The 27,985-nt window shown below is 36.7% G+C and overlaps 1 protein-coding gene across 23 annotated transcripts in view; it reads right to left on the reverse strand.

Moving 5' to 3' along the window:
• ABI3BP (ABI family member 3 binding protein) overlaps positions 1 to 27,985 on the reverse strand; it is a 162,622-nt gene that overhangs the window by 108,263 nt on the left and 26,374 nt on the right. For all 23 annotated transcript variants that reach the window (XM_074595808.1, XM_074595835.1, XM_074595925.1 and 20 more), the window contains exons 3-6: positions 22,727 to 22,795; positions 20,547 to 20,679; positions 10,819 to 11,000; positions 7,560 to 7,621 (exon numbers count right to left, since the gene is read on the reverse strand). In XM_074595808.1, the coding sequence (XP_074451909.1) occupies positions 7,560 to 7,621; positions 10,819 to 11,000; positions 20,547 to 20,679; positions 22,727 to 22,795 (446 nt within the window). The remainder of the gene's footprint in view (positions 1 to 7,559; positions 7,622 to 10,818; positions 11,001 to 20,546; positions 20,680 to 22,726; positions 22,796 to 27,985) is intronic.

A 27,985-nucleotide genomic window follows, 5' to 3' on the forward strand; every position in this document is an offset into this window, starting at 1 on the left:
TTAAAAGCAACGTTTGGGTACACATCAAACACATACCAAAGTCTAAGAAGCTGGAAGAAGGCAAATCTCAACAAGTAAGATGTCCCTTTCCTCATGGAAATGGATGGAGACTGCTTATTCTATGCAAGCCATTACTTTGTGCTAATAACAGTTTTGCATTGGCACAAACATGGTTTGAAATTAACTGGAGGTTTCCATCATTGTCATTAATGAAGGATACAAAACAATCTTTCTTTTTTATTGCTTATTATTTTTCCTTCGCTATTAACAAGGTTTACCTTTCTATTTTGCCCTCTAGTGAAAAGATTGTGTTGCAGATGATCAGCTTTTCGAGTAACCCTGCTATTCACGTGACTGACAAGTGGGATGAAATGAATTTATCAGAAAAAGGTGTTCATTTTACTGTATTTCTCATCAGGAGCCCTACAATCAAATAAACAGGCCTCAAGTTGTGAGCACTTGTGTAACTCCAGTGTGGAAATTCTAATCATAATTATTATCAGTCCTTTTATAGTAAAAGGTTCTTATATTGACAAGAGCATCCTTTCTTGAACAATAATGGGTGGCTGTAATGACAGCAATAAGAAAATGCTAAATACGTTAAAATACATTCAAAACTTAGTTTCTTACTCAAGAATGAATCATTGATATGAAATCCGTGTTCCGCAGCTGCTATAATCTAATGGAGTGTAATAATAGAACACGGGGTAATGGCTTCAAACTGAAAGAGGGTAGATTTAGATTGGATATCAGGAAGAAGTTCTTTACGGTGAGGGTGGTGAGGCACTGGAACAGGTTACCCAGGGAAGTTGTCAATGCCCCATCCCTGCCTGGTTCAACGCCAGGCTGGATGGGGCTTTGAGCAGCCTGGTCTAGTGGGAGGTGTCCCTGCCCATGGCAGAGGGGTTGGAACTAGATGATATTTAAGGTTCCTTCCAACCTGAACCATTCTGTGATTCTGTGATTCTGTGCTAATTATACTGCTCACCTGCACAAATCTGCAAGTGCTGCGCTTGAAATTTACCATTGTGCTGTCATTCCTCTCTTTCTCAGTCTCCAAAAAGTGACTACTTTAGGTATTTCTGTGTCTAATAAAATTTACTACTTGCACAAAAGATCAATATATCATCCATAGGAATGGGACTAATAACTGTACTTGCCAGACAGACAATATAAAGCATATAGGTATTAGGAACGTTAGCTATTAACATGACTGTGGCATCTCCCTGAATGAAGGAAGATGGCAAATAAGGTATTTCTTAAATTCAGAGGGAAAACAGAGATGTAAGTTATACCGTAAATTCAGGCATCTTAACTTCTGACCACAAGCAATATGGCATATTGCATAAAGGACTATAGTTCTCAGATATTCTGTTAAAGAGCATATGACAACATTACTTCAAGAGACACTTGTTCTTTTTGCCTCTCTTATATTCCAGTATTCCAAAAAGCCACAAATAACTGGCATACACGTAAGAGACTCCTCAAGGAAACATTACAGTCAGCCTGGATTGGATAAGTTTTGGAAGAGTAAGCGTGTTTTATTCCAGAGTTTAACAAATGATAGAAGGTAAGAGTCCTGCTTTTTGTCTGGACAAATCATAGAATCGTAGAATGCCAGGTTGGAAGGGACCTCAAGGATCTTCTTGTCCAACGTTTCTTGGCAAAAGCATGGTCTAGACAAAGATGGCCCAGCACCCTGTCCAGATGAATCTTAAAAGTGTTCAGTGTTGGGGAATCCACCACTTCCCTGGGGAGATTATTCCAATGGCTGATTGTTCTTATTGTGAAAAATTTTCCTCTTGCATCCAATCAGAATCTCCCTAGGAATAACTTACCCATTACCCCTTGTCTTTTCCATATGACTCCTTGAAAAAAGAGAGTCTCCACCTTCTTTGTAGCCACCCAAAATCGAAGAGGACCCCACCTTTCAGTCAGACAGAAGAGGAAATAAATTTCTACTACATCATCTCCACCCTACCACCACACATAGTTTATGAAAGGAAAAAGAATGACCATCCCTAGAGCTCTTCTTTTCTTCCCCTCTCTCATTATTTGTAGCTCACACAGTCCCAGGAGCTTAAACAAACTTAAAGGATGAACCTGCCAAAAGAAACACAAGCTGATATGCGACCGATGCTGAAAGGGCAGAATGACTAGATGGATCAGTAATGTCGCTTTAATAAACAGCCTTTTAAAATGTCTCCTTACAGAGAAGAGTTAGAACCATGCTGATAGGAGCCAGTTGTATTTTTGGAGCAAAATAAGGCATAAACAAAGTTTGGCCTAAATAACACTTACTTTGGCTTTGCACTGATGATGTGATTGCACCACTGCAAAATACCCCACCTATTACTGTGGAAACTGAAGTAATAACTTAAACTTAAGACCTGGCCCCTATCTGCTTCCAAGCCTTAGTTTTATGGCTTTTTGCACCACTAAAGTGAGGATGATAACAGAACTTTTAGAATAATCTACGGAATGTTTTCATGGTATTTCTGCGGAGGGTGATAAAGCAGCACTGCTCTGGAGCTAAGCCCTGTGAAGCTGACTAAAAAGACTAGATGTTGGCTCCAGGCCTCCTTTCATACTTAAGATGTGCAAATATTTGGAAAACTGTTTTAGCTCACTTTCTCAGGACTTCTCTTGCATAAATAGAATCCCTACTTCCACAGACGCGGCATAACAGAGTCAGGGTCCTGGCACGCAGGGTTTGCTAAGAGGAAGAACGGAACTCATCTTGCACTCCAGATGCCACAATGAATTACTTGGTCTTGGTCTGTCACATGTAACTTTAAAGACGCTTATGGGACCAACGGGGAGAACAGTAAAGCTGATTTTATCAACAACATATTGAGATGAGCACCTTTCTGAGTATCGAATCAATTGGATTTGTATTACTCACAGATAAAACATTTTCCCTTGAATGTGACATGACTACGTTTACAATAATGTAAGCATTATACTGCTCTAACTCTGTATGTAATGCTATAATTAAAGTATTACTGTCCTAAATGAATACCTAATTATTCCTACAAGAAAACGTGGTTTGATTCCTGAAGGAATTCCAGGTTTGGTAATCGCAGACCGTTTACAATATTGTACAATACAAAGAATGAACAATGAGAATGAACACACAACCGTTTTCTACCATGAAAACGCTTGGAAAATCAGAGACAGAAGAGAACTGCAAAGAATGGATTGTTCCCTTATAATAATCATCACTCATGAGTCAACCCTTTAAAATGTCTGAAGCAACAAGGATTTCTAGAACTTTTCTTGGGAAGTTATCCCACAGTCTACCTCGTGGATAGTACATTAAAAACAAAGCAAAACAAAAAAACCCCAGAAGATTAGCTGCTGAAACTTGCACTTAGACAAAAAATTAAGGAAAGGAAATATGAAGAAACAAATTTCATCCATAGAAGAGGAGGCAATGCTCAAAATTTATGAATAAAATGTCTGGTTTTCACTGTATTAAAAGTTGTCTACTAAAAGGTTCAGCCTACAGATCTTTCATTTCTTCTTCAGCTCTTGGAAGCAAAAAGTATCTGTGTATGCAAATCCACGAATGTATGAAACCCACCATTTTCAATAAGTGAGACTGTAGGTTGAGTTGCACTCCATTAAGAATGTTTATTTCTGTCATCAGAATCAATTTTGTTAATCCTGAAATGGTTGAGTGGTGGGAGGACCTGATCTCGAATAGTGCTTGTCTCTTTGCATCAGCTGCTCAGTGAGTGTAGACAACTAGCCCATTTTATATGCTTTATTTTGTACAGATAAAATAAGACGAAGTGAATTCCACCAAATATTGCTCCTGTTTCAAACTAGCTGCTGTGTGAACAATGTTAAAAGCCCTTGTCCAAGCACCAGCGTGGGACCTTTCAAATTGCTGAGGTGATTAGGAACATGTGTTCTGCTGGTTTTCTGTTAGGGTTATGCTCCTAGATCACTTGGTACTTGGGAAAATCCCACCTAGTTTCAAGCCTATGCCCACACTGGACAAGTTTTGGTAATTTTAAAACATTTTCAGAACTTTCAAAAAAACCCTTCAATTACTATGCTGCTGAGAAAGACTGAAAATCCTAGGTCCAATGTTGGTGTCAGTTCCAGCTATGTAAGTCAGTGGGATTGACACTTGCCTGGCTGAGATCAGCATCTTAATTTTATCAGAGCTGCAACACCATTTGCCACTGTTTCTCATAATGACCTTACTATCTTTTACTTCACCTGGTTATTTAGGATCTCTCATAACCTAGAAAGAGAGGGCATTCTGCACCGCCCATAAAAATGTGCTACACTGTTGTGGTATATTTTGCATGTAAACGATCCTGGAGGAAGAAAAACGTTGGTCAGCCTCTTCTCAGTTTAAACTTCATGTCTCCAGTTATCACAGTGAGCAATCAAGCATTAACTCCTCTAATTTCTGTATCATTACTTTTCTTCCAGGCATTATTGGAAACCAGATTTAGTGTTGTGACAAAAGTGTGATGGGAATAAGCTACACAGAAAGGCAAGACTGCAGGAAGCTAAAGAAAAGAAAGACTCTTTTGTGCTTTTTTTCTGAGAAATCCAAGCCTTAGGCAATTTTATGGTTGACTTTTTATTAATTTCACCTAACACCTTTGAACACGAATGTCCTTGCTCATTTTCTGCTCACAAACCACAAACATTCTAACTTTCAAATCGTAACTGTCCTGGTCAAGACTGAAAACTTAATGGCCATTCCTACCATGGTAAAAAAGACGTAAGAGTGAAAGAAGAGCAACAGGGACTTTTCAGATAAAACTGGAAGCTGTTCATATGGCCAAATTATTAAAACTGACATGTCATTAGTGAGACATGCCCTTCAGCCAGACCCCTAAGTCAGGAAATTTCATAAAATCATGCTTGAGGTGCCATACATCCATAAGATCCATGGACACCTAGAGGGCCTGCTTTAGGTGTTTTTCTGAATAGGAATAATGTTTCTTCCAGCCATGACATAAGAAAAGTTTGAAAACTTCCAGTGAGAATTGCTGAGAAATCACATGATAGATGAGGTCCTGTTTGATAGGGCAGTTGCCATCTTTGGAAGAAGGTCTTGAAGAACTTCACTGTTGCAACAACTGCAGCCTGAATATTTACAGCAATGCATGTGGTGGTATAGAGGCCAACAAGGAACAGGCTTGTGTTGGCTTCACATAAAAACAGTACAAGATTTGTGGTCCAGGCTAAAGAAGTATGTGACACTGCGTAAACAAATCCTGTGGCTGAGCTTATCCAAGAACTGCCTGATGTTTGAACAAGGCTGTTCCTGTGCCAGACGACCTCAGCAGCATTGCTGAACTAGCAATGCTAGTGATCTTCAGGTAGCAAGTGGGTTTAAGGATGTAGAGGAGAAATACGCAAAGACAGATTATTGGGAGCAAAAGGGAATTTCAAAACGGCAATAATAATAATATTTCTAAAAAAGATGCATTTTTTACATCATTACATCATTCCCTGACTGGCTCTTTGTCAGTGACAGTGGCCTCCCTACGTGTTTTCCTCATGTAGGAACACAAAGACTTCTCCTACTGCCTCTACCTACTGCACCTGACAACAGAACCAAGAGCAGTTGAGGGCCAGATCCTGCTACAGAGGAAAACACATTTCTGGGGTGTATGAAGCTCAGAATCCATCCCCTGGGAAAATGACCTTGTGTTAAAAAGCACGGATTGCCCTCTCTGAATGCTAGATTGCATCTTTGTCTTTCCTGAAAAAGTACTGTTCTCTTAAGGATTGTTTTCTGAGTACAACTGAAGAAATCTCTGTGAAGTAATCAAGAAGTCCATGAAAAAGTTGCTAAACTTGGGAAAGATGAAATGTCAGAGACAAGAAAATCTCGGATTCACATCTTCTGAAAACTCAGATAACAGCGGCTGGGTCATCAGTTGCAATAACAGGTTTCTCAGTACCAAGATGTTTTGCCAATTAATCCTCTCTGAGCTTTACCTCAGATTGGAGAGTCTACAGAAAGTTGGCAGAGACTAAGAGGAAGAAAAGGAAATCCTCTGAAACAGGTTAAGTATTTCACTGAAAAGCTGACAATCTCATTGACACACAAACTGAACAGATCAGCCTGCCTCTTTCTACCCAAAGTGGAGTTAGCTGAACTGATGTAAACCATGAACTGTGTCACCCACATTGGCTTTTCAACTGTTTTTAACCATTTGCCTTAAGCAGTAGTCACTTGATACTGGATGGTTGCTGTTTGTGAAAGCAGACATCAAGATCCCCAGTGCCTCAGTGCCCCACTTATAAGATAGGTAACACTGATACTGATGATTGAGAAGACCTTAGGGAAGACACAGATTATCCCCCTTCTCTGTATAGATTACCTTTGCATCATACCACTTTTGACACCTCTCTTTGTTGGGAGAGTGCAAACAGTAGCACACCCAGAGCTGGACTTGCAGATGAAAAGGCAGTATGAGATGCTGACATGCTTTGGAACAGTTGGGTGAAAGGCACCGCAGGAGTACAAACAATTACTTTTACTGTATATTTTGGCTTTTAATTCTACTATTAAAGTATTTAGATGAAGTGTGTTCTCTGTTATTTGCTGGCTTGCTTTTCTAAAGGAATCAGCTGGTATAGGGCCTCCAGGTCCAGGTACATTTTTCTTCTTCTGTGGATAGTGGGTCAGTGTTTAGTTTTACGCTTGGCAGCTGTTTAGCTCCTATGTCTTCCTCACTCTGCAGAGTACCTGTGCTAATTAAGCATCACGTGGTGAGCTGGTTATAAAACACCTATTGTCTCTTCCATGAATGTACACTGTATACGTTCCCATGGCATTCTATTCGGGAGCTTTGGCATTTTCACATCTGTATGTTAATGACACATTTTAAGTGAGACTTTTTCCTCCTGTTCTCTTCCGTTAGTCACTTTACAATGCTTTGAAAAGACAGGCTTTCAGTGCACTCCCACAGGCAGTGGGGTGACAGGCTTTGACAGCTTTCGAGCAGGAGTCACTGAGCAGTAACTAGTAAACCTAAACGTCCATGGTATGTCCCTTATCATAAGATGTCGTAACAGCTCTCCTGTGCTAAGCAGCTTCATTTGGTAATTCTCTTCCACGACCCATTTCCTCAGTTAAGCGGGAGGTGCTGATCTCCTGTCTCTGGTGACCGGTGATAGGATATGAGGAAATGGAATGAAGCTGAGTCAGGGAAAGTTCAGAGTCAACATTAGTAAAAAGGTTCTTCACTGAGAGGATGGTCGGCCACTGAAACAGGCTCCCCCAGGAAGTGGTCATGGCACCAAGCCTGTCAGAGATCAAGGAGTGTCTGGGAGACGTTTTTAGTCATATAGTTTAGTTTTAGGTAGTCCTGCAAGGAGCAGCAAGTTGGACTCGGTGATACTTATGGGTCCCTTCCAACCTGAAGTATTCTATGATTCTACCTAGTCTTAGATTTAACAGCATTTTTATATTTGCAATTTGTGGCCATAATCTCTTCCTCACTTTACTCTAACAGATAAGCAAAAATTTGATGATACAAAATACAAATCTGGTATAAAAATGTTTTGCATACCTGTGTTTGGGCATTAGGTACCAACTTGTACATATTCTGGAGTTGTCCGTTTACTTTTTTATCTGATTTGACAGAAAGAGAAACAAATACACAGAATTACTTTTTGTCTTGTCCAAAGTGAAACAAACCAAGTTTATTCACCTTTTTCAATAGCTAAGAAAGTTAGCAGACTTAATTACAAGGTATAAAAACACACCGTGTAACAGTTTTGTTTGGTCCTGTTTCTCCACATTAATTAATTTATCTGCAAAGCCTCCCCTTCACATTTTGACAGCAAGGAAATTAAATGTATTCTCATTGTTCTACAACAAGGGGTAAGAGACCTGAAGTCATCTTTGGGACTTGGTAAGCAGAAGTCAGAGGTGCCTAAGAGAATTATTTAATAAAATTAATATAACCACAACAATAATATGCAAGAAAGAAATTTGAAAGAAGAATTTCTGCATCCCATTTGTCAGGCTGCTACTAGGACTGGCTAAAAGCAGCATGTTTTAAGGTCTCCAATAGTTAGTCTTGCTTTTAAGTGCACTCTTCTAAAAGAAATACACATTTCTACACTGGCAATACAGAGCAGGCATATCACTTCTCTTTGGGTCTGACATAGTTTCCTTTGTCTCAACACATGAAAAAAGTATCCCATGGATTTAATCTCTGAAATTTTTCTCTTAGTCTTTTTCTCTGAGCTTCTTAGTATTAGAAGCTTCTTGTGATGCAGCTGTTATGTACAAAGGAGAAACAGTCCCTCCCAGCACCTCTTGTATTCTAGCATGATGCTTTGAACTTTGCTTGCATCTTCCACCTTCACACTTTTCTGCTCCCTTTGTGTTGACAGGCATGTAAACAAGAATCAAGATAAATGTTATCATATTTCTTCACAAGTCTATCCAAAACAGATAAGCGACAGAAACAACATCAACTATAAAGAAATATCAACTGAGAGATATTTAAGTTGACACTTTACCCTGAAAAATATCTTTCAAAGTGCTTGATACTTCTCAGGAACAGGACCTACTATTGGTCCAAAGACAAGGGAAAACTGAAAAAAGTTTCACGCTGACTTCATGAGAAAATCATGCTAAGATGGTCAGAAATAATCTGCTTTCATCTCTTTTGATACGTTTTGGTTAAATAAATGTTGAACGTTTGCCATGCCTTTTATGCCTTCCCCAAATTCTGAATTAAAACCAGATTCTCCTCCCAACCCCTCCCAACGTGTTCAGTATATGACAAAAATTTGTCCTGTGAATTCAACAAATAGAAGAACATGCAACAGGAATTTCATTTTATAGTTTATATATTCTTCAGTGAGGAAAAAAAATTTACAGTGAATGAGGTTTGGTTTAGGTTGAGACATTTCTTAATATATGAAAAGCCCTTGAGCTGCTAGAAGACAGTAAGTTAAAACAGAAAATTTGTGCTGATTAGTAAACTCCTATGCAGACAGATGGTTACAAATTTATAATAAATGTTCACTCTCTATTTAGTGCCCACGGTTTCTTGAACTACCTACTATGCAATGACGATATGAAACACTTGAATCTGAAAGGTGCTGTCAGCTTTCCAATTAGAAAAAACTTTATCAGTAGACCAGAATGTAGACATACAGGGTAATAGCAAGCTCCCTGGATTTAGTTGCTGCAGAAGCTCCCGCTGAATACACAAGTCTACATTCTAGGATAAAGAAGTCTCATTTAAATAGAATATGAACTCTTACAAGAAAGCATCTTTCAACACAACTCAGTCTCCATAACTTGCAAGAATGATTCTTCTGGCCTATTAAAAATGTATAGTGTCTGTAAGAAACAGCATTTAGAAATACATTATATACAAAGAGCAAATGTGGTGATGCCAGTGGACATTTCAGTCAGTCTTGAACACAGTATTAAATTATAAACACTATGGACTCTTTATTCCCTCCTATTTTAAGTGCTCAAATATATTCCAGCACTCGATCTACAGATGACTTTAAAATGTAGGAAAACCAGCCATTTAGTAACCATTCTTTAGAACTATGAAGCAGAGTTTCTTTTTGTAAGGCAGGTAAAAGGAGGGAAAAGACTACCATTACCCACTTTAAGTTAATGGTATAATTGATGGTATTATTTCAGACTGCTAAAATGACTCTATGGGCACTGGGCAGGTACTTGAAAGTTACAGATTTCTGATTTATGATGAAGGCCAGCAAAGTTCTTCATTAGGGAGTGTGAGGGCTTTTGCAGTATTACAAACCACCCTATGTCTCCCCTCCCTCATCCTGAAGTATATCAAGCTGTGTAACTCCCCTACAACTTGAAACTGTGGTGCACATCAAATTTCAGTTGGAAATCTCAAATGAATAAGGGTCTCATGAGAATTTCCATTCTTCACATTTCGAATCAAGCTAGAAATGCCGAACATGAGAGTTTGCAGCATCTTCTGACCAACATCATGCTCAGAAATACCTTTTTGTAAATGCTTTAGGAAAATAAATGAAATTGAACATCTGTTAAGTCCTCCCTTCCTGTCTTTACAAAGAGGAAGACTCTGCTGCTGCCTATTTCCTCCATCAACAGCTGTGATTCTTTAAGTAGGACATGTTTTTTTAAGGGTTAATTTGACATCACTATGTCTGCATTGACTTGGAGAAAAAGCTTAAAATATGACTGAGAGAACAGCCAGAGATCCCATACACTGCCTCCATGAAAATCCAAACATACATGAGAGCATATGCTTCAAACACAATTTATATAATTCCTTGACTGAAAATGAGCTTCAAATTCAACTTTCCATCAGAGTCATAAAGGCTCCATTGTGATGCATGTTGGATAGGACAGGCCCTGTCTAGCTTTTAACCAGCTCGAATGTAAAAACAGATATAAAAAAAGAGTCAAACCAGGATATTACTTTCCCTCAACTCAAATTAGTAACAATCTTATTATTCAAGGCCCAAGGAAAAAGCTTGGAATCCAGTCAAAAGTATAAACATATGTACTCAACACTTCATGCGTATCTAATCACTGTTAGAGTTCTACCAACCTGCAGCAGATTGTCCACTATTTGCAATGAGAAAAGAACATTTTCAGAAGAGTAGGTAGTAGTTTTTCAAACACAAAAAAATTCTAGTTTTACCAATTCCTGAAAGAAGAATTTGCTGGGAGCATAAGGGATAGCATTTAAACAATGAAAACCTGATCAGTAGCTTACTTTAAGCAATAGCACAACAGAGAAAAAATACTGTCAAACTGAGTAGCTATTTGATTAATTATTGCCAAATACTTACTAGACAGAACTGTCTTATGATTGAACGTCTTGCTCCAAATACTATCCTCTACGTTGTCTTTAACTCCAAACTCATAAAGTGTGTTTGGCTTCAGATTGTCCACCACCGTCTCAGTAACTGGGCAAAGCTGAAAAACCCATTTCTTGTCTTTACCCTTTTCTCTGTAGCGAACTGTATAGAACCTGCTCGACCAAAAAAAAAATATATTTTTTTTTTCTTCACAGAGAAACTCACTGCAAGCATTTTTGTTAGGAATTACTAAAATTACCTCTACCCACCATTGATCTTGTTTTTTCTGGCCCCTTATGTTTACTAAATATCAGAAAAGCCAGCATATCTTCCCTGCAAATGTAGTGCTTGTCCAGTCATCTCCTGGATACATATATGGTCCCCATCATACAGACCCCAACATGAAAGGTATTACATAAAGAGCAAAAGAACAGTCTCCTTATTCACAACCAACCATGTGTGTGTGGTTCTGACCATAAACTGCAAGGTCATTTTGCAAGCATTTTCTGTGATTCTGACATATGGCAGAACTAGTCAATTCAAACATGAGTCTACTAGTCAGGAAGTCTCAAACAATTTATCAAAATCTTCCGTATCTGTCCAGGGAAAGGTGTTCCCCTCAAAATAAGTCCAAAACTATTCTCAAGGGAAAACCAGTAATAGCTGACATTTACATGATACATTCCTCATTCAGTGATCCCATTATGCATTGCCCATACTTCAAACAAGACAGCAAACCAAGACATTACTTTCAGCATTTAAATCAATAACGTGATGAATGCTAACAGATTATGAAATTAAAAAACATTTCTACAGAAATTGCCCAATTCGGTCAAGCAGCACCACCCTAAAAAGTATGACTGCAATGCTAGCCAGTATAAAACAACACAATGTAAATGGCGAGAGTTACGGCACAAGAACTCCACAACTGCTACAGTCTTATTTTCAATATACATACTGTATCACTGCCAGAATAGGGTGAGGTTTTCTGTTTTTGTAAAAACAAAACTCAGAGATATTTGGCAAGTTTTTAATCCAAGTATTACTGAAAATTGTTACACATAACACAAATAAAGCATATTCATTTTCCATATCCATGTTACATTTACATCAGCTGAAAAAGGATGAATTCCATCCAATTGCATTTTTCCACACTTCGACAAAGCAAATTAAGGCCATAAAAGAAACCCAACTCCAAAATCCCAGCTATTGCCCAAGAATCATTCACAAGGAAAAAAAAAAAAAAGGAAATTGCAGTTGAGATTTAATGCAGATATTATATAGGAAAAGATAAGGAAAGAAAGGAAGGGGCCTTAAGAAAACCGCCAAAAAAAGTTCTTTAATCAACTGAAAGTGTACCAAGTTGTAAGGTCCAGATTAAAATGACTTAATGGACCAAATATAACACTGTCAATGCATAAAGCTGCTTTTGCCAAAGTTACAGAAGAGCACTTCAGGAGTAGAGTATATGTGAAAGATGACTGTTGAGTACAGGGAAATTCCTACTTCATTATTAAAACACAACCTAAGACAAGGCAACTGCCAATCATGGAAAATATTTTCATACATAAAGATTCACTTTGTTTACACATTTTATCTCATAACTGTCAAATTTGTCTTCTTGGCACCAAAAAAATTGGTTCTCCTGTTTTAGTTGCTACAATTAGGCTCATTCAGATATTCCACCAGGTTATAAAATTAGTATTTACACTGGCTCACATAACTCTCTTCATTAGCTGTACTACTTTGCATTCAAAACAAGTCATAGTCTAACCCAAACCTTGGAAAGGAAAGAAATATCATAAATAGTGAATAACCTCTCTTCTTATAAATTCCTGGAGTACCAAGTAATAATCCACATCCTTACTTCTGTGGGCTGTGATCTACTCAAATTTCGTATGTCAAGCAATATAAGATCTAACTATCAGTTGGACTGACAAAGAGTGTTTAACAAGAAATTACTGGCAACATTAAAATGCGGAAAATTTCTCCTCCTTTATCTTCTTAAGCCTTTCATACATAGTCATACATATATTACCAGACAGAAAACCTTACTTGAAATCTCTGTCGCTGTCTTGCAAAGGACATAACAGTAATAAACAAAGCCTATCTGCAACATAAATGCATCTTGCTGGACCCCATACAGTCTCTTGGTAAGGGATTTAGAATAGGTATAGATAGATCTATCATCAAAATGTGAATCACAAGTAGAACTAGTGACCTTCCTCCCAGCTTGCCTGAAGGAGAAAATTTCATTTGTTTTCATCTTCATTCTTACCTTTTCCTAACAGTTTTTTGAATGGAGTAGAAATAAAGTGATTGTATCTGATAGAAAGAAAACAGTATACCGATTCATTTCAGTTATTTAAGAGTCTAAATGAATAGCTGCAACAGAAATAAGGAGGAAAAAAACCATCAAAAACATGTTCATAATGAATAGGCTTTTAAGCGGCCATTCCCACTTGCTTCTACTGTAGAAAATGTTCTGATTTTGAATACTGTCTCCACACCTGCAAATTCATTCTCCCTAACATGAATTAAAAAACTAAGAATACTTGCACGTCAAAAACTATTAAAAAATCTGACAAGAACATTTTCATAGTTGTGCCAAACTGTGCTATTAGAAATAGAAACACATAGCATAGAAGAAACATGCTCTCAACTCCAAGATTTCCAAGCCCGTAAAAACTTCACCAAGGGTGTAATTATTTCAGTGGAAACTTGCCACAACGAGTACTAAAAACATTGACTGCGATGACAGAATTTCCTCAACCATTTCAATAAAAAGCAACCAAGATGAAGTTCCATTTAACAATTTGAAAGTCACGATTGTTTGAGTATCAAAAATATCCAAATTGTAAACAATATGCACTTTTGGAGAAGTGCAATCATTTGTTTGTAGAGTATGAATTCAGAAATGCCAAGTTTTGTCATTAAAGAACAACAATTCATTATTAAACCACATCAACAAGCTGCCAAATACATTGCAATTTCAGTGCCTGCCTGAGAACATTAAATTTTATCGTCATTTTAATTTCTCCCTTTATCAAACCTTCCTTTCAGAAAAAAAAATACAATATCAAACAATCAACACATGTAATTGAAGACATGAGAAAGCAGTAAAATCCAGTCACTGCTCACGTGTATCAGTCCCCTTGTGGCAGTGACATATACACACAAAATTTGCGCAGCTGGCCTGCTACGTGTAACAGAAGCAGCAAAAATGCTTCTCCTGGATTGCCAACATTTAGAGAAACCTCTCCATAGATTCCCCTCAAAAATTGCAGAAGGCAGGCTGAAACGGAGTACAGCCACACTCACATAGAGGGGGAAGGTACACTACACTGTTTCTCAGATAAAACACTTCCCTTATTATCTCTGTGAGGTCAGAATATGAAAAACTGATTGCGGGGCCCTAATAGATAATATGAAAGTAACACATTATTCAAGTGAAGTGTAATCGGAACAGTCCCAGGAATGCTATTCACAGCTGTGAATGCTAGTTTGATGTTTCAACAAGGAGGTGGCACACCTCTCACTGGGTGAGAATTTATTCTAAACTAGATTCTCAGCATGTACAAAGACCTGACAATATTTAACTGTGGGGGATATGAGAAGGGTACATTTTATCAGATAATGTTCATGGAATAGCACTCGTATTCCTATTTACAACAAATACTAATCAAAAGATTTCACGGTTCACTTAAATTCTTTTCCAGCTATCACTCTATAAAATATTAGAGCTCTTTTGTTAAGCTTTTGTTAAGCTCCATAAAAATTAATCTCTCTCCCTCTCTCCCTAACAGGCCATGTTTCACTCATTAGAAGATACTTCCAATCAAACCACCATGGGAACTGTAGAGAAATTTTACCTCCTCCTTTTTCACTAGACAACTGAAAGGATAATGAACTCCAATAATTTAAATGGTGTCATGAGCAGGTGAGTTAATTGTTATAATCACCCAACTAAAAAAAAAAACAAACAAAAAACCACCACTGGAAAGAATTAAGAAGCCTACATTCACCAAGACAGCCTCTCTCCGTATGCATTTGTGTGACATGATGATATGTTTAATGTTTGCATTCTTGAAACTCTCTCTACATTAATGAGCTTTAAGTATTCTTTTTCAATATTCTGACTTCACTTGCCTCCACCTGTGATACACACAAATGTGAAATAATGGCAGAAACAAAAGCAGCAAAACCAATCTAAAGGAAGATTAAATCTAAATTAAAGGAAGCCACAAAAGCATGATATTATTCCGGAGGCCAACCACAGTAGTAATTACTATATCTGCAAAGTCTATGTAAAAGACTATCATCCCAATACAAAAGGATTCTTCTATCCTTTCTATATTTAGTTTACATAGTGGTGTTTTTTTTTTTAAATTCCATAATGCAAGGCAGTGAAACCTTTTCTTTCTCAGCTTAGAGCTAGCCTTTTTATTACACAAGAAATCAAAATATGATGACCTTTTTAAAGAAGGAAACCACAAGGTGTTTGTTTTTGATATTAAGGAAATCTTGCTCGCTGCTAAGAGAACAAAAAAGTCTAGGATGCATAGGCAAAACATTGAGTTTTCATATATCAGTATGAATGACACTGTCTTGCCAAGAATTCCAGTGCTATTTTTCCAAGTGTTAACCAAATCTCTTTTCAGCCAGATTCCCAGAAAATGCTTGCACAGTCAAATATTTGGGCACAAACAATTAGATACTGGAAATCTTATAAGGCAGATGGTTTTATGAGATTTCCAGACTCGGTCAGTTTGTATAAATATCATGGGTTTATTTGGAACCAAATACAAACCAAAACTCCAAACAATTTAATCATGACTATTTTAGTCACACATAACACTAAACAAACAATTAAGCCTTGGAGATATAAGAACATTCCTCCTCTGTGATTTCGTGTTGCCATAGATAAAAAATTTTAAAACTTATTGCACTTTGTGCATAGGCATGTAATCAGACTTTTAAAAAAAGACTATTAACATACACATATATTTGTTTATTTATTTGTTTATAGTGAGAATTCCTTAGAAGTGCAGCATCCATTTAGTGCTAGAAAGTAATAAAATAAATGGTTTGAACCACAATTTTTCAGATACGGAGTATTTCACAAATTGGCACATGAAGCTGATTATATTGTTTCCTTTTTGTTGCCAAGTTTACTTTAAAGTTACAGACACTGACATATATAATAAGATGGAAAGAATTACATCGCTGATGGCTACCAGTTAAGTTTGCAAAGCACTTCCTAATTTAGTTTTCACTTTTACATAATCACTAACACTCACTTTTTTCACTTAAATTTTTTAGTAGAAAGACTGAAATGAACTGAAGAATTAGAGGTGAAGAATGAGAGGCTGACTGCCAACAAATCTTTCCATTTTTAAACAAACTTTCAGCATATACTCCCACAGCAGTAACTCAAAACCATCCAAAATGCAAAAAGTTTATTTGCTGCAGTATGTTTTGCTTAAGGAATTGTGCTAAGTTTAAAATACATTTTCTATGACATTTGCAACACAAAGGATGATTAAGTTGGCAGCTGCATAGTGACACTGATTTGTAGTTAGGCAAAAAAGGAGATACATGCACACAGCTTTCTGAATTTAGGGTTTTAAAAACCCTACTTCTATGTGCTGTACAACATAAAGAGTAAGTATGGATTCTTCTCTGTTTTTCCCCCCTCTCTCTTTCTTTTTCTATTTTTTTCATTTCTTTTTTTTTTTTTCTTTAAGCATAAGATACAAATTAAGTAAAACACAAAATCTGTACTACTTGCAAATATGACATTAGGACATTTAAATCACAGGCAAACGAATCTAAACAATATAAATGTGATTTTGTCAGAGTTTGTAACTTAGATATATTTAATGAAAAAACCTAGACTTTCAAGTCTACATTTCTATTTCATCTGAAAGTGGGTTTGTTTTTCTATACAATCCGCTCGATACAGTGAAACATAGTATTTTATCTACAAACCCTGTTTTTGTCTTGCATGGAAAAAACATTTTCTGTTCCTTCCCCCAACTCCCCATCTTAAAAAAAATGAAGGTCAAACTCTGCCTTTTTCAACCCCCTGCTCCGTTTTGGTATCCGTGGAGTTGTTTTAATCAAAGGAAAGGCCAAAAAAAGTCTATACAATAATCTATACTCTCTTTTTCAGACCTAAATGAACAGTAAACAAGCCCCAGTATGTTTATTATGATAGCTCTGTCCACTAATGGTTGGTTGAACATTGAAAGGCAGAGAGGAAACAAGTCTCTCTACTCTTGGAAATGTAAAAAGAGAAACTGAACATGACAGTGCAGCAGGTTATCCTGAATTTGCCAGTCCTCCCTCATCAAGTACCTCATACTGGTGTCAAAAAACAGAAGATGCGGAGAAAGCTAACTCCACATTGTTGGTAGAAACTTTCCAGTGTTATGTAGTTTTCATCAGTTACATAAAACTGACTGCTTGAGTTTTCTGGTTAGGGTCTTTTTGTTTTGCTTTGTTTTGCATTCTAGTGCTAAGGCTCTGACCAGAAATGATAGCCACTTCAAGGAGGCTTTAAAATATGACCTTGCAAAGAACTTTGGTCCACACAAATGGCAGTGGTTATCTTTGCTTCCACAAGGAATTAGGGTCTAGGGTTATCTTGCAGGAAATATGTAGCACTCTATTGGCTTATGCCCTTAATCCCTAGAGAATTAAGCAACAAAAGAATGGTTTGTCAAAAAATGGCACGGGAACTTTTTCTTCATTGGAATTTCTTAAGAAGCACTTTGTAAGTACAAAAGAACACTATGTGCCCTCAATAAGCAAGCAATAATTTCACTGAAGCAATAAAAGATACCAATGCTCTTTGAAAACATGGCACCTCTTATTCAAAACTCATTTGCTCACAAAATCAGATCTTCTAAGGAATATCCCACTGAGGTCAGACTTGTGCTAAAGAAAATCTTGGCCAACAAATCCATGCTGTTCCACGTGGTTTTCATCTCCTGAGTCAGTAACATATTCAACTAACTTATATTATGCAACATTTGTACAAAAGCCTAACGTCCATCCAGAGATGGTAAAATCTGAGGCTGGGAACAGTGACTTCACTTCAGGTCATACAGAGTTACAAATCTAAAACTCAGTGGGATATTAACCGACAGAACTGAGTTAGGAGGTCATAATTGCCACATATTGCCAATGTCAAAGATTAGTGGTTAGTCACTATACAACAGTCTTGAGGATGATTCGCAGTACATTTCAACATTTCACAGTAAGGAGAACATGGCAGATGAAAAAGGATCAAGTTAAGGGGACTGCCGCTGCAATAGATACAAATGTTGATGAATCCGTTAACTGATTTTAAGTCTTGCACTTTTAACATGATGCCAACTTGCTAAAGATTGGCTACTTCCTGATTTTTTCTTATCATACATTATCCATTATCATTCAAATTATTGTAATAAATTAATATTTTTTATTCTATACACTGACTAGAAATATGTTTGAATCTAACCTCTGCTTGGAATTATAGAAATACACACTATGGTCACGTGGAGAATTGTTCTCATCATTTATACAAACAACAAGCATTTTGGTCCAGTAAAGGTAAACAAAACAGGAATACCACTTAAGTGATTTTTTTTTTCTTTGTTAACTTTATTGCTATGCTTGATTGCAAAACAGAAATCTACTTATAGGTATATAACCCATACTTTGATATGACCGCTTATAATTTGATTGAAGTGGTTTTAAACTATCTATTCGTGAGTGTCAGTGTATCTTTACAGTTGAAGTACAGGGAGATACTAAAACAAAATGAACAATGTAACTCTGATAGGCAAGTCCTCTTATGGGGGCAAAAGGGAAATAGTAGAGCCTGACAACATTTCACTAAAATGGAGGGCATCTTAAAAGTAAACACCTAAGAGGAATCAGCTAACTGGACTAAACAACACTTAACTAAAGAACCAGAATTCTGGGAGGTGCATACCATTACTTGACACAAAGATATGGTAAAAACAAACATGTAGAATATATTCTAAACATAGCAAGACACTAGAAGCACTGCACTGCGGAACACACTATCTACTATGTTAAAGAGTTTGTTCAAAGTTGGAGTCAAAGAATGTCCAACAAGAATATTCAATTACTGAGGAGAAAACCCAAAGCTGATGAAGGCATTGTGGTGGTTACCACGTGCTTTGAATCTCCAGGTGGATTAATACAGGATATAGGCTTCTGCTAAACTGTTCTTCATTCCCACTGCACAATGGGTGCCGTAACTTTGGTGCTGACACAGTACATAGAGAAGATAACTTCCATGGTAAAAATGGTGCTAAAAATCATTATGTGGGCAGAACACTTTATAGGCTCCTCCATGATCAGCTCATTTCTTTGATTTTGAACTGTAGGAAATTATTTGCTTCTTTTTTCATTGAGAGAGCAAAATTTAAGCCTAAACCAACTTTTATTTCTACTGAAAAAAATCCAATTAAATTACATGCTCGGACATTTCCTAATATTCCATAACAATTTTCTAATAAATGTTAATGTTGTTTTTTCAATAGAGTTTGTAATTCTGGCTTATGATGATGATCTGAATTTGTTCATGAGAAATTTTTGAAACTTGAAAATGGTTAGTCCAAAACTTTTGGGAGGTAAGAAAAAAGGCTATATTGGCTACATGGGATGGGTTTTTCAACATAACCTATTTTTGACATCCAGTTTAACAGTAAAAATGGGAGTTTTATTATCAACACCAAAGTAAGCAGATTCATATCTAAATTAGACAGCTACAAATTAGTCAAAGATTAGGCAGACGGGGAAAAAATGTGTTCTCAATAATGCAAAGATGCATTGAAAAACCAAAAGATGATAGTTGCAAAACTGATGTAGCTTCATCCCAAACATGGGTATACAAAGTTTCTTCTTGGTTTTACAAAACACCATGGAGTTGAATGAAGCTTCACAGGATGTAAGTGGAGACAAAAAAAAAAATCTTCTGTCATAAAAGGAAGAATACAGAGAAAACACCAAAATGATAGAGCAGAAAAAACATCCATATTAAAAATTTCAATAATTGTAGCAGATGAATTTTAGTCATCTGCCAAGAGCTGCCCAAAATGTAATGGTGCACTTAACTTCCTGAGCTCCCCACCTACTGAACCACTCATTAAACAATTACAGCAAAACAAAAATATTATAGTTGAAGAGACCTTTTTTTACTTACAACAGAAAATTAATGAAAGGTGTACTGTATCAATATCAGGAAAGTGGTGTAGTGATAAGACTGAATACAGGAAACAAAAATCAAATAGAATTAAAACAAGGCATTATTCCCCTACCACAGCACAGCAAAAGACTTCTTTTACTTCTATTTCACCTACTTTAAACCTATATATTTCCTATGATTTAACAAGGTTTCTTTGAATTCATTCAGATACAAATGAAGGTAGAGCCAAGGCCATGGGTTTAAGAAGAACAAAGGATGTAGTATGAAATGGCAAGCTTTGTACTTCAGCATGTAGAAGTCTGACGAAATTTGCACTCAAGACAAGTAAAGACCTGTGAAGCACTAATTCAAATAAATGAGAAAACTTAATTCACTTTCAAAACTATTGCTTCCAACTTTTTAATTTCCACTGTCAAACTTATTTCAGCCACACCAGATAACTACACTGGCTTAAATCACGATCACAATAAAAAATGGTTTTCTGTTACGTTACCTGTCGCTAGCACAGTTACTTGTTGCTGTCCAGTCATGTTGAGGGTTGACTAGGATGCCCCAAGAGAGGAACACAGAGGTTGGGGTGAGAGTGCCAACTACCAGCTGCAGAGGCTTTTGAGTCTTGGTCCGACCTACATAAGAAAGATATAATTCCAATCACAAGTTAGTTTCTCTCTCCTGCATTATGCAGGGGAAAGTTTTTGCAGTTGGATAATAAAGTAAATGAAGACCTATTTCTCTTCTATATTTGAAGGGAATGGTGCAACAGTTCCTCTCTTTTTCATAGTCACCATTTCTAATATATGATTTAAAAAAGGGGGCAGAGGCAGTGCATGTGATCTGTTTGTTGGCTTCTTGTTGAGGCAAGTGAAACATCTGCAAGGAAGGGAGACTGCTCCTTCCCTGAAGCCAGCTGAGCATGAACAGAGGAAAGAGGTGCAGAACAAACTTGGCATAAAGGAAGGGAGGATGCAGCTAGCAGGAAGCAGGAGCACAGATTAGGAGACTGCTTTAAAAAGCAGGTATCAGACACACAAGCCTCAAAAAGACTATGGTTTTAGGCCCCCTCTGGACTTGCACAGCATTTATTTCAACCTAGAAAGAAACTGGAAGATTTTACTTCCAGACTTTCAGATCTAGGGTAAACCTAAAGGAATTCTTGCTATTATTTTGTGGGTAGAAGGGAGATTTATTTACTAAACTTTGTTTCAGTTTTGTCGTATAAGACAACTCCTCTGTCTTAATCGCTGTCTGAACTACAGCGTCTCTTCCAGAAATGTAAACAGTCTTCACTTTTAAATTTAAAATTGCACCAACTCAGACTCCACCACAATTCTTGGTAATTTGTCCAGTTTAAGTATTCTCACTACTAAAAAGACCTGCTGGATATCTAGCTAGCATTAAATCAACTGCTGTTCTTAGACCTTTGTCTACTGGACTGAAAAGTCAATTATCTGAATCTTGTTCCACAAATCAGTTTCTGTAAACTGTAGATACAAAAATTAATGTCTAAATAGTGCATTGAGCATTTTTTTTGGTTTTGTGTTTTTTGATATATATATGTTGCATCTGAAAGGTAAATCACTTTTCAAAATCTTTACAGCCATACTGTTTTACATATGGCCAAGAGCAAGAAGAAATTAATCCCAAGCAGATACCAGGAATTACAAAAAAAAAATCATATAAAGATCAGAGAATCATAGAATAATTTAGGTTGGGAGGGACCTTTTAAAGGTTATCTAGTCCAACTCCCCTGCAGTAAGCAGGGACATCTTCAACTAGATCAGGTTGCTCAGAGCCACGTCCAACCTGACCTTGAATGTTTCCAGGGGTGGGGCATCTACCACCTCTCTGGGCAACCTCTGCCAGTGTCACCCACATAATAAAAAATGTCTTCCTTGTATTTAGTCTGAATCTTCCCTCTCTTAGTATAAAACCTTTACCCCTTGTCCTATCGCAACAGGCCCTGCTAAAAAGTTTGTCTCAAACTGTAAACATATACATATATACTATCAGCTTATTCTTTGCAACAGTCCAGTGAACCTGAGAGTCATCTCCATATTAAAGTAAGGAATAAAAACCTAACAATATTAATGACATGATTAAAGTAATATAGAAAGTGTTTGGAACGGATGAGAATCAAATTCAGATTTCTGCTCTGCTATGCATAGTTTAAGCTAGAAACATCCTTCTTTCCTTATTTCCTTGCATGAGCAAACTTAGTAGTAGTACTGAGTTACAGATACATATATAGACACACACACAAGTTACCATTTTCCAATGAGAAACAAGGGGTATTAACATGTCCGTGGATGAAGGAATCCTGACTGGTAGTTTGGGAAAAGCAACTTCAATACCAGAAGTATTTAAAAATTTTTACTTTTTTTTGCATGCACTTGTGACCTCTTTAAACATCAGAAATTAGTATTCTAAATTTCAATTCTCATTTGTAGGAAGTTTTTACAAGAACAATCTTTAAGTACTTCTTCATGTTTTGAATGCCACAGGAGACTAATTACTGACTAGGAAATACTGTCCTACATTTTACCTTTCCACGTAAAGAATATGTGCATCTCAGCCAGACACCTACAGATACAAATATCTTTTCAGAGAAACTCAGTAAAAGATTCTGTCTTCCTTCAACTACTTTAAGAAAGAGATGCAGTAATGGTAAAATACCTGAGCAAGATTTCTTGTTATTTGAAACACGTGCTGGTCTCACTGAAACCAAATACCGTGGCTCTGCATCTGTAAATGAAGAAAGCAGCAATTAGTACAGATGTACTATTTATTTGAGAAAGGGATTAACCTGTAATTAATTAGAAAAAGTCCAATACTCATTGAATGCTTGACACATTATCCAATCTTTGTGATCTTCAGGGATGTTTGCTTTAAGGTTTATTCAATCATTCAGAAATATTCCAGCCATTAGGCAAAATAATACACCCACGCACAAAAAAGTTGGCAATTCTTTTTGACTTGGACACAACAAACAGATGAACATGGCAGGAGATACATGTAACATTTCAATGCAAACGTTACTTGGAAAGTGAAGGGGAATGAAAACCCAGATAAAGAGGACGAAGCAATGGCAAAACAGAAAAGTAGAACAGGTGAAGTAATAAGAGGGCAAAGCCTGAAGAATACAACCAGAGACATCTACTCTTCTGACAAGAGCTGGAGGAAATTTCCTATAGTATTTTCTGTATTCTGTTTCAGACTATACATCTTACTTTTTCTGTTGCAAGCAGTTTCTCAGTAAAGAGCTGACCTATTGTTAAAAGAATAAAGAAAATGCATTGATCATTTAGGAGCGCATACCCCAACAGACTAATACTGAATCATTCAAAATTTGCATGATTGGTTGAAGGAAACAACACAATATCAGACATGCTTAAGACAGTCCACACTGGTTACTGGCTTGTCTTACAATTAGGTTTACATACTTTTCCCAGAAACTTATTATGAGATTTAACTATTAAGTGCTTTGAAACTAACTAACTTTTAAGAGCAAGAGACTAATATTTGTGTAAAACCCACAAAGGGCTGTGACTTTGACTGGAATCTCTGGGTCCTGCTATACTAGAAATAATGTTGCATGCAACAGGAGAGCAACAGTTTAAGTGATTTTCTTATTCATAAGTTCATCTCAGTGAGAAATTGTATTTTCCAGACTTCCTGTCATTCACGTTTCTTTTAGTTTTAACCCCTATGCATTTTCTCCCAGGAAAACTGAAATTTTGCAAAAATTTTTAAAAATTTTTACAGGAAAGAATCTCTCTCCATCCTAACTCCAGTTCAAACTTTTTTTGCGCTACTTCCCATAAAGTGTTTAACTGCTTCATTTTAAAGAGCTAACAGAACATATCATATTACCCAGAAAAAAAAAAAAAGAAAAGAAAAGAAAAGCCCTTCCAAACACAGGAATTTTGTCTTTCAATTCAATCTTACCTGAATGGCCTAAGTTTCTTTGAAAGTACACAAGAACTGCAGCCATTCTAAAGGATGCAGAGTCATCACTATCTGGGTGTCAGTTGTGACCCAGCTCAGAAAACTTCTGGAAATACTAGTCTTCGTAGGAAATAACGAAATGAAGCAAACCAAGTTTTACACAAACTCTAACACATTTCAGAGACATCTGTTGCAGTTTGGATCACACAAGTACACATTGTAAGAGGCCACAAGTTCAGATATATTCATGTTTCTGGCAGTGAAAGGCAGGTAACTTCACCCTGCAGCTTAAAATAATAAATGGTTTGATTGAAACAATGATGAGATGGTGATTTTAGTTTGGGGAATTCATCTTCAGAAAGAAGATTTTCCCTTACTCTTGCCATTAGATGTCAGAGATTTCTGCCCTTCTTAATTATTTAAAACCAAGCTCTATTCTCACCGAACTGCAACACTAGAAAAGAAGTCATAGGAGCTTCCAAAGAGATATTCCTGGGCAGAATTTGGCCCACCATATACCGATCAAAACTACTTTAGCTACAGTTTTTTAATAAAAGGATTACTCTACTTAAGATTCTTATTCTAGTTTAGACACATTTATCTAAATCTGTATCTGTGGATGAGAGCGTGGATTTCCTGCATATCTCAGTGTAACAGATACCCTGAAATCTACAAATTAAAAAGAACCACTGATAAATCATTCAATTTTCTCTTATATCCAAATTTCTGTAAGGAGAGAGGAAGGAAAACCAGTACTGAATAAATGAAAAGCTTGCTGTGCTACTTAAAGAGCTGTGCCAGTGTGGGGAAAACCATTCTAACTTAACTTCACTGATTCTATGCATCTAAGTCTCTGGAACTATGGGTGTACTTAAATTGTTTAATTATTGTTTTTAAATAGGTTTCAACTGCACCCAATATAAACATAACTAAGATGAGCATTGAAAATGGCTGCTCAAAGCAGTGTCGAAACAAGAATTGGTTAAAAAGAAAGAGCAAGGCCAAAGTGCAAATATCTCTTCATTTACAAAAAAATATTTTTTAATATTTAGGGCAGCACACAGTTCTGGGCTCTGTGCAATCATCTGGAAATTGTTTGTAATGAGACTTAAAATCAGAAACAAGTGACACTTTAAAATAATTTGTGTTCCCTCAACTTTAATCCCAGTTTTCTGCTGTGCATTTATGCTCACTTGTGAGGCTGTTATAACTCTCACAAAGTACTGAAAAACCTTAACTTCAACAAAATTAGTTTCAAGCATCACCTTGAAAGCTCATGAACTACAAAGTCAGTCTTCAAAACCGCAAAAATTTATGTTTTCATCAACAAAATGTCCAAAGATTGTGAAAGAAAGTTATCCAAATGGTTTGAAACAGCTTGTTTTGCCCTGCTCCATCACTGGAAAAATTAATTCTGGCTGCAATCTGAAATGACATGTGTGGCAATATAGAAATAGATTATCTGTTAAACAAAATGTGGTAATAAGCAAAGACTAAATGTCTTCCTGCCCATGTCAAAGCTACAAACTCTGGTATTTATCAGGAATCATTAGTTTTAACAGGCAGTTTTGTTCTGTAAAAAAGTGCTCTCGGCAGGAATATTTTGTGTTGGGTGGGTGCCGTTCATTAAGCTTTTTTGTGGGTTTAGCACGTTGCCCTAAAAAAGAATACAACACATCCTCATTTCCCAGAGAGCTCACAGCTCTTCTGATTGTAATACAATCCATAAAAGGACGTATTTAGGAAAACAGCCTAAGACTAGACATTAAGAGAGTTCTGCTATAGAACAGGCAAGTCTAAAAAGTAACATTTGTCTGGTTTAGAACCACTGAATTTAAGACAATATGATGATCATTATAACTGAAATCAGAATTTGAAATTATCAGCAGAGGAGTCCATTCAATACCTGGGAATTTAGAACACTAAAATTCTGTTCTGAACGTAACTAAAAATATATCTTAATTTAGAAATATGATTTGCCATTCCTGGGCAGAACCACCGCTGCTATAGTAGAATGCTTCTATATAGGTGTTAAGCGTACAGCAACTGTAGTTTAACTTAAATTCATCTGTTTGATGGACAGTATCAAAGCATTATGCAAAGACTGAAGAACACAGGCCTTGAAATGCTTCGAGTGTGGATAGAGGTACATTCTATATCTAAGGAAACTGAAACCAAGAACGGCAAACAGCTTGCTTAATCTCATACAATGAGCCCTGATTCAGGTTTAGAAATGGGAGATCTGTCTTAGGTTTTCATTGCAATTTTACATTTCTCTTATTAAGTTCAGAAGAACACTGAGTTTTCACAGAATCAGTTGTCTTGCTGAGAAATATATGTATCAGTCATCATCACAACACAGAAATCATCTGATGCTACTACAGCTAAATTCATTTTCAGAGACTTAAAACATTGCCTCACACATATATTAAATCAAGTTGCAAGAACTATTTATGATCATCTGTGTTCCTTTATGATACCTATATATGCATAATCAACTCTACAGATCCATGTCTATAAGAAGAAGGAATCTTGGGGAGAGGTAGATAACATAGGAGGAAAAAAAGAAAATGCTGTGAAATACCAAAACCTAAATAAAACCATAATTTAGCTTGTGCTACTTCATCTTAACGCTTAAGGCATAAATTAAATTGACTGCTGAAATAAGATGTAGGCAACAGAAAGATGAAACATGGGGTTCTGGCTGTGTGCCACTATGATTCACAGAATATATCAACTATTAACCCTGAAATACATTTAGAAAGGAAAGTGCATTTCTAAAATAAAATTATGACCTTAAGTAAAAGCAAATCACTTCACAGAGCACAGACAATCCTGTTTACAGCTGAATATTTCTTATTTTGTATGAACTGTGTTTAGTAAGAAAATGATAGTTACATAATTAAGGTTAATGTTCAAATATCTGGACACAGATCCACGAATCCAGCATCTGCCCCCAGAAACCATTTCAACATACATCAGTATATAACAGAGATACATATGATACAGACGCAAGATACAGATCTGTCTCTTTCTCATCTTGGAATGATACAGAATCTCATCAATGAAGGATTCCTACAGAACAATGCAAGTTCATTTTGAAATACATTTGCAAATTTGCTATGAAAATCTCAGCGGTTCCTTGCTGTTTAACGCATTCTTGAAGGGCTGCTACTATAAGACTAACACAATAAATCCACTTGTTTGAATCTGTTACTGCCTAGCCCCCTTTATTAAGGCTGGAATGACAAATGTCATGGCTAAGAGCTCCTTTCAGCTGGCACGCAACTTGCAGATCAGAAATAAAGTCCAAATAGTGACCATCTTCAATTCTTTAGCCACAAATTACTACAGGAAAATGCCTAGATGGACCAGAAAAGTGCTAGTCAACAACTCTATGTCTAATTCTTAGTGGTATAACACTGTTGTGTTTTGACAATTCAATTGAGAGGCACGACACGACATCGGAATTGCTCTTTCAAGTTTAAATATCCACAGCTGAATAGAACATTGCCACTTTTGACCAAAGCACAACCCTCCAGCAGGCACATACACCTAATCAAATGATTTTTGAAGCAGAAGGGAAGACTAGTCACAAATCTGAGGCGCTAGTATTTGTAAAGCAATAGTTTTTGTATCTATAGCATTTGATATATACAGTAGATATGCATATTTGTTCAGTACATATTCTTACACCCTTTCCTCCCACTTCTCAAAAATATTAGACAGAAGCATTCAATTACCTTGTTTTAGACTTTAAACATGAAGGCTACTACAGCTCAAGGAACAGTCACCAATTAGATTAAAAGGTTTTCTGAACTTCAGTTACTCAGTATTTTTTCATACTGACAGCCTAAAAGACACACACGCTACATGTACACACAGGTATGTCTGCAACTTACCACAGAAGAAACATTTCAAAGACTGCGAAGTTGCAGAGAAGTAAATCAGCACTTCGGTGACATTATAAAAGAAAAAAACGCAACT

Source organism: Larus michahellis, chromosome 1 (assembly GCF_964199755.1).
Source record: "Larus michahellis chromosome 1, bLarMic1.1, whole genome shotgun sequence".
In the NCBI taxonomy this organism is placed as follows: Eukaryota; Metazoa; Chordata; class Aves; order Charadriiformes; family Laridae; genus Larus; species Larus michahellis.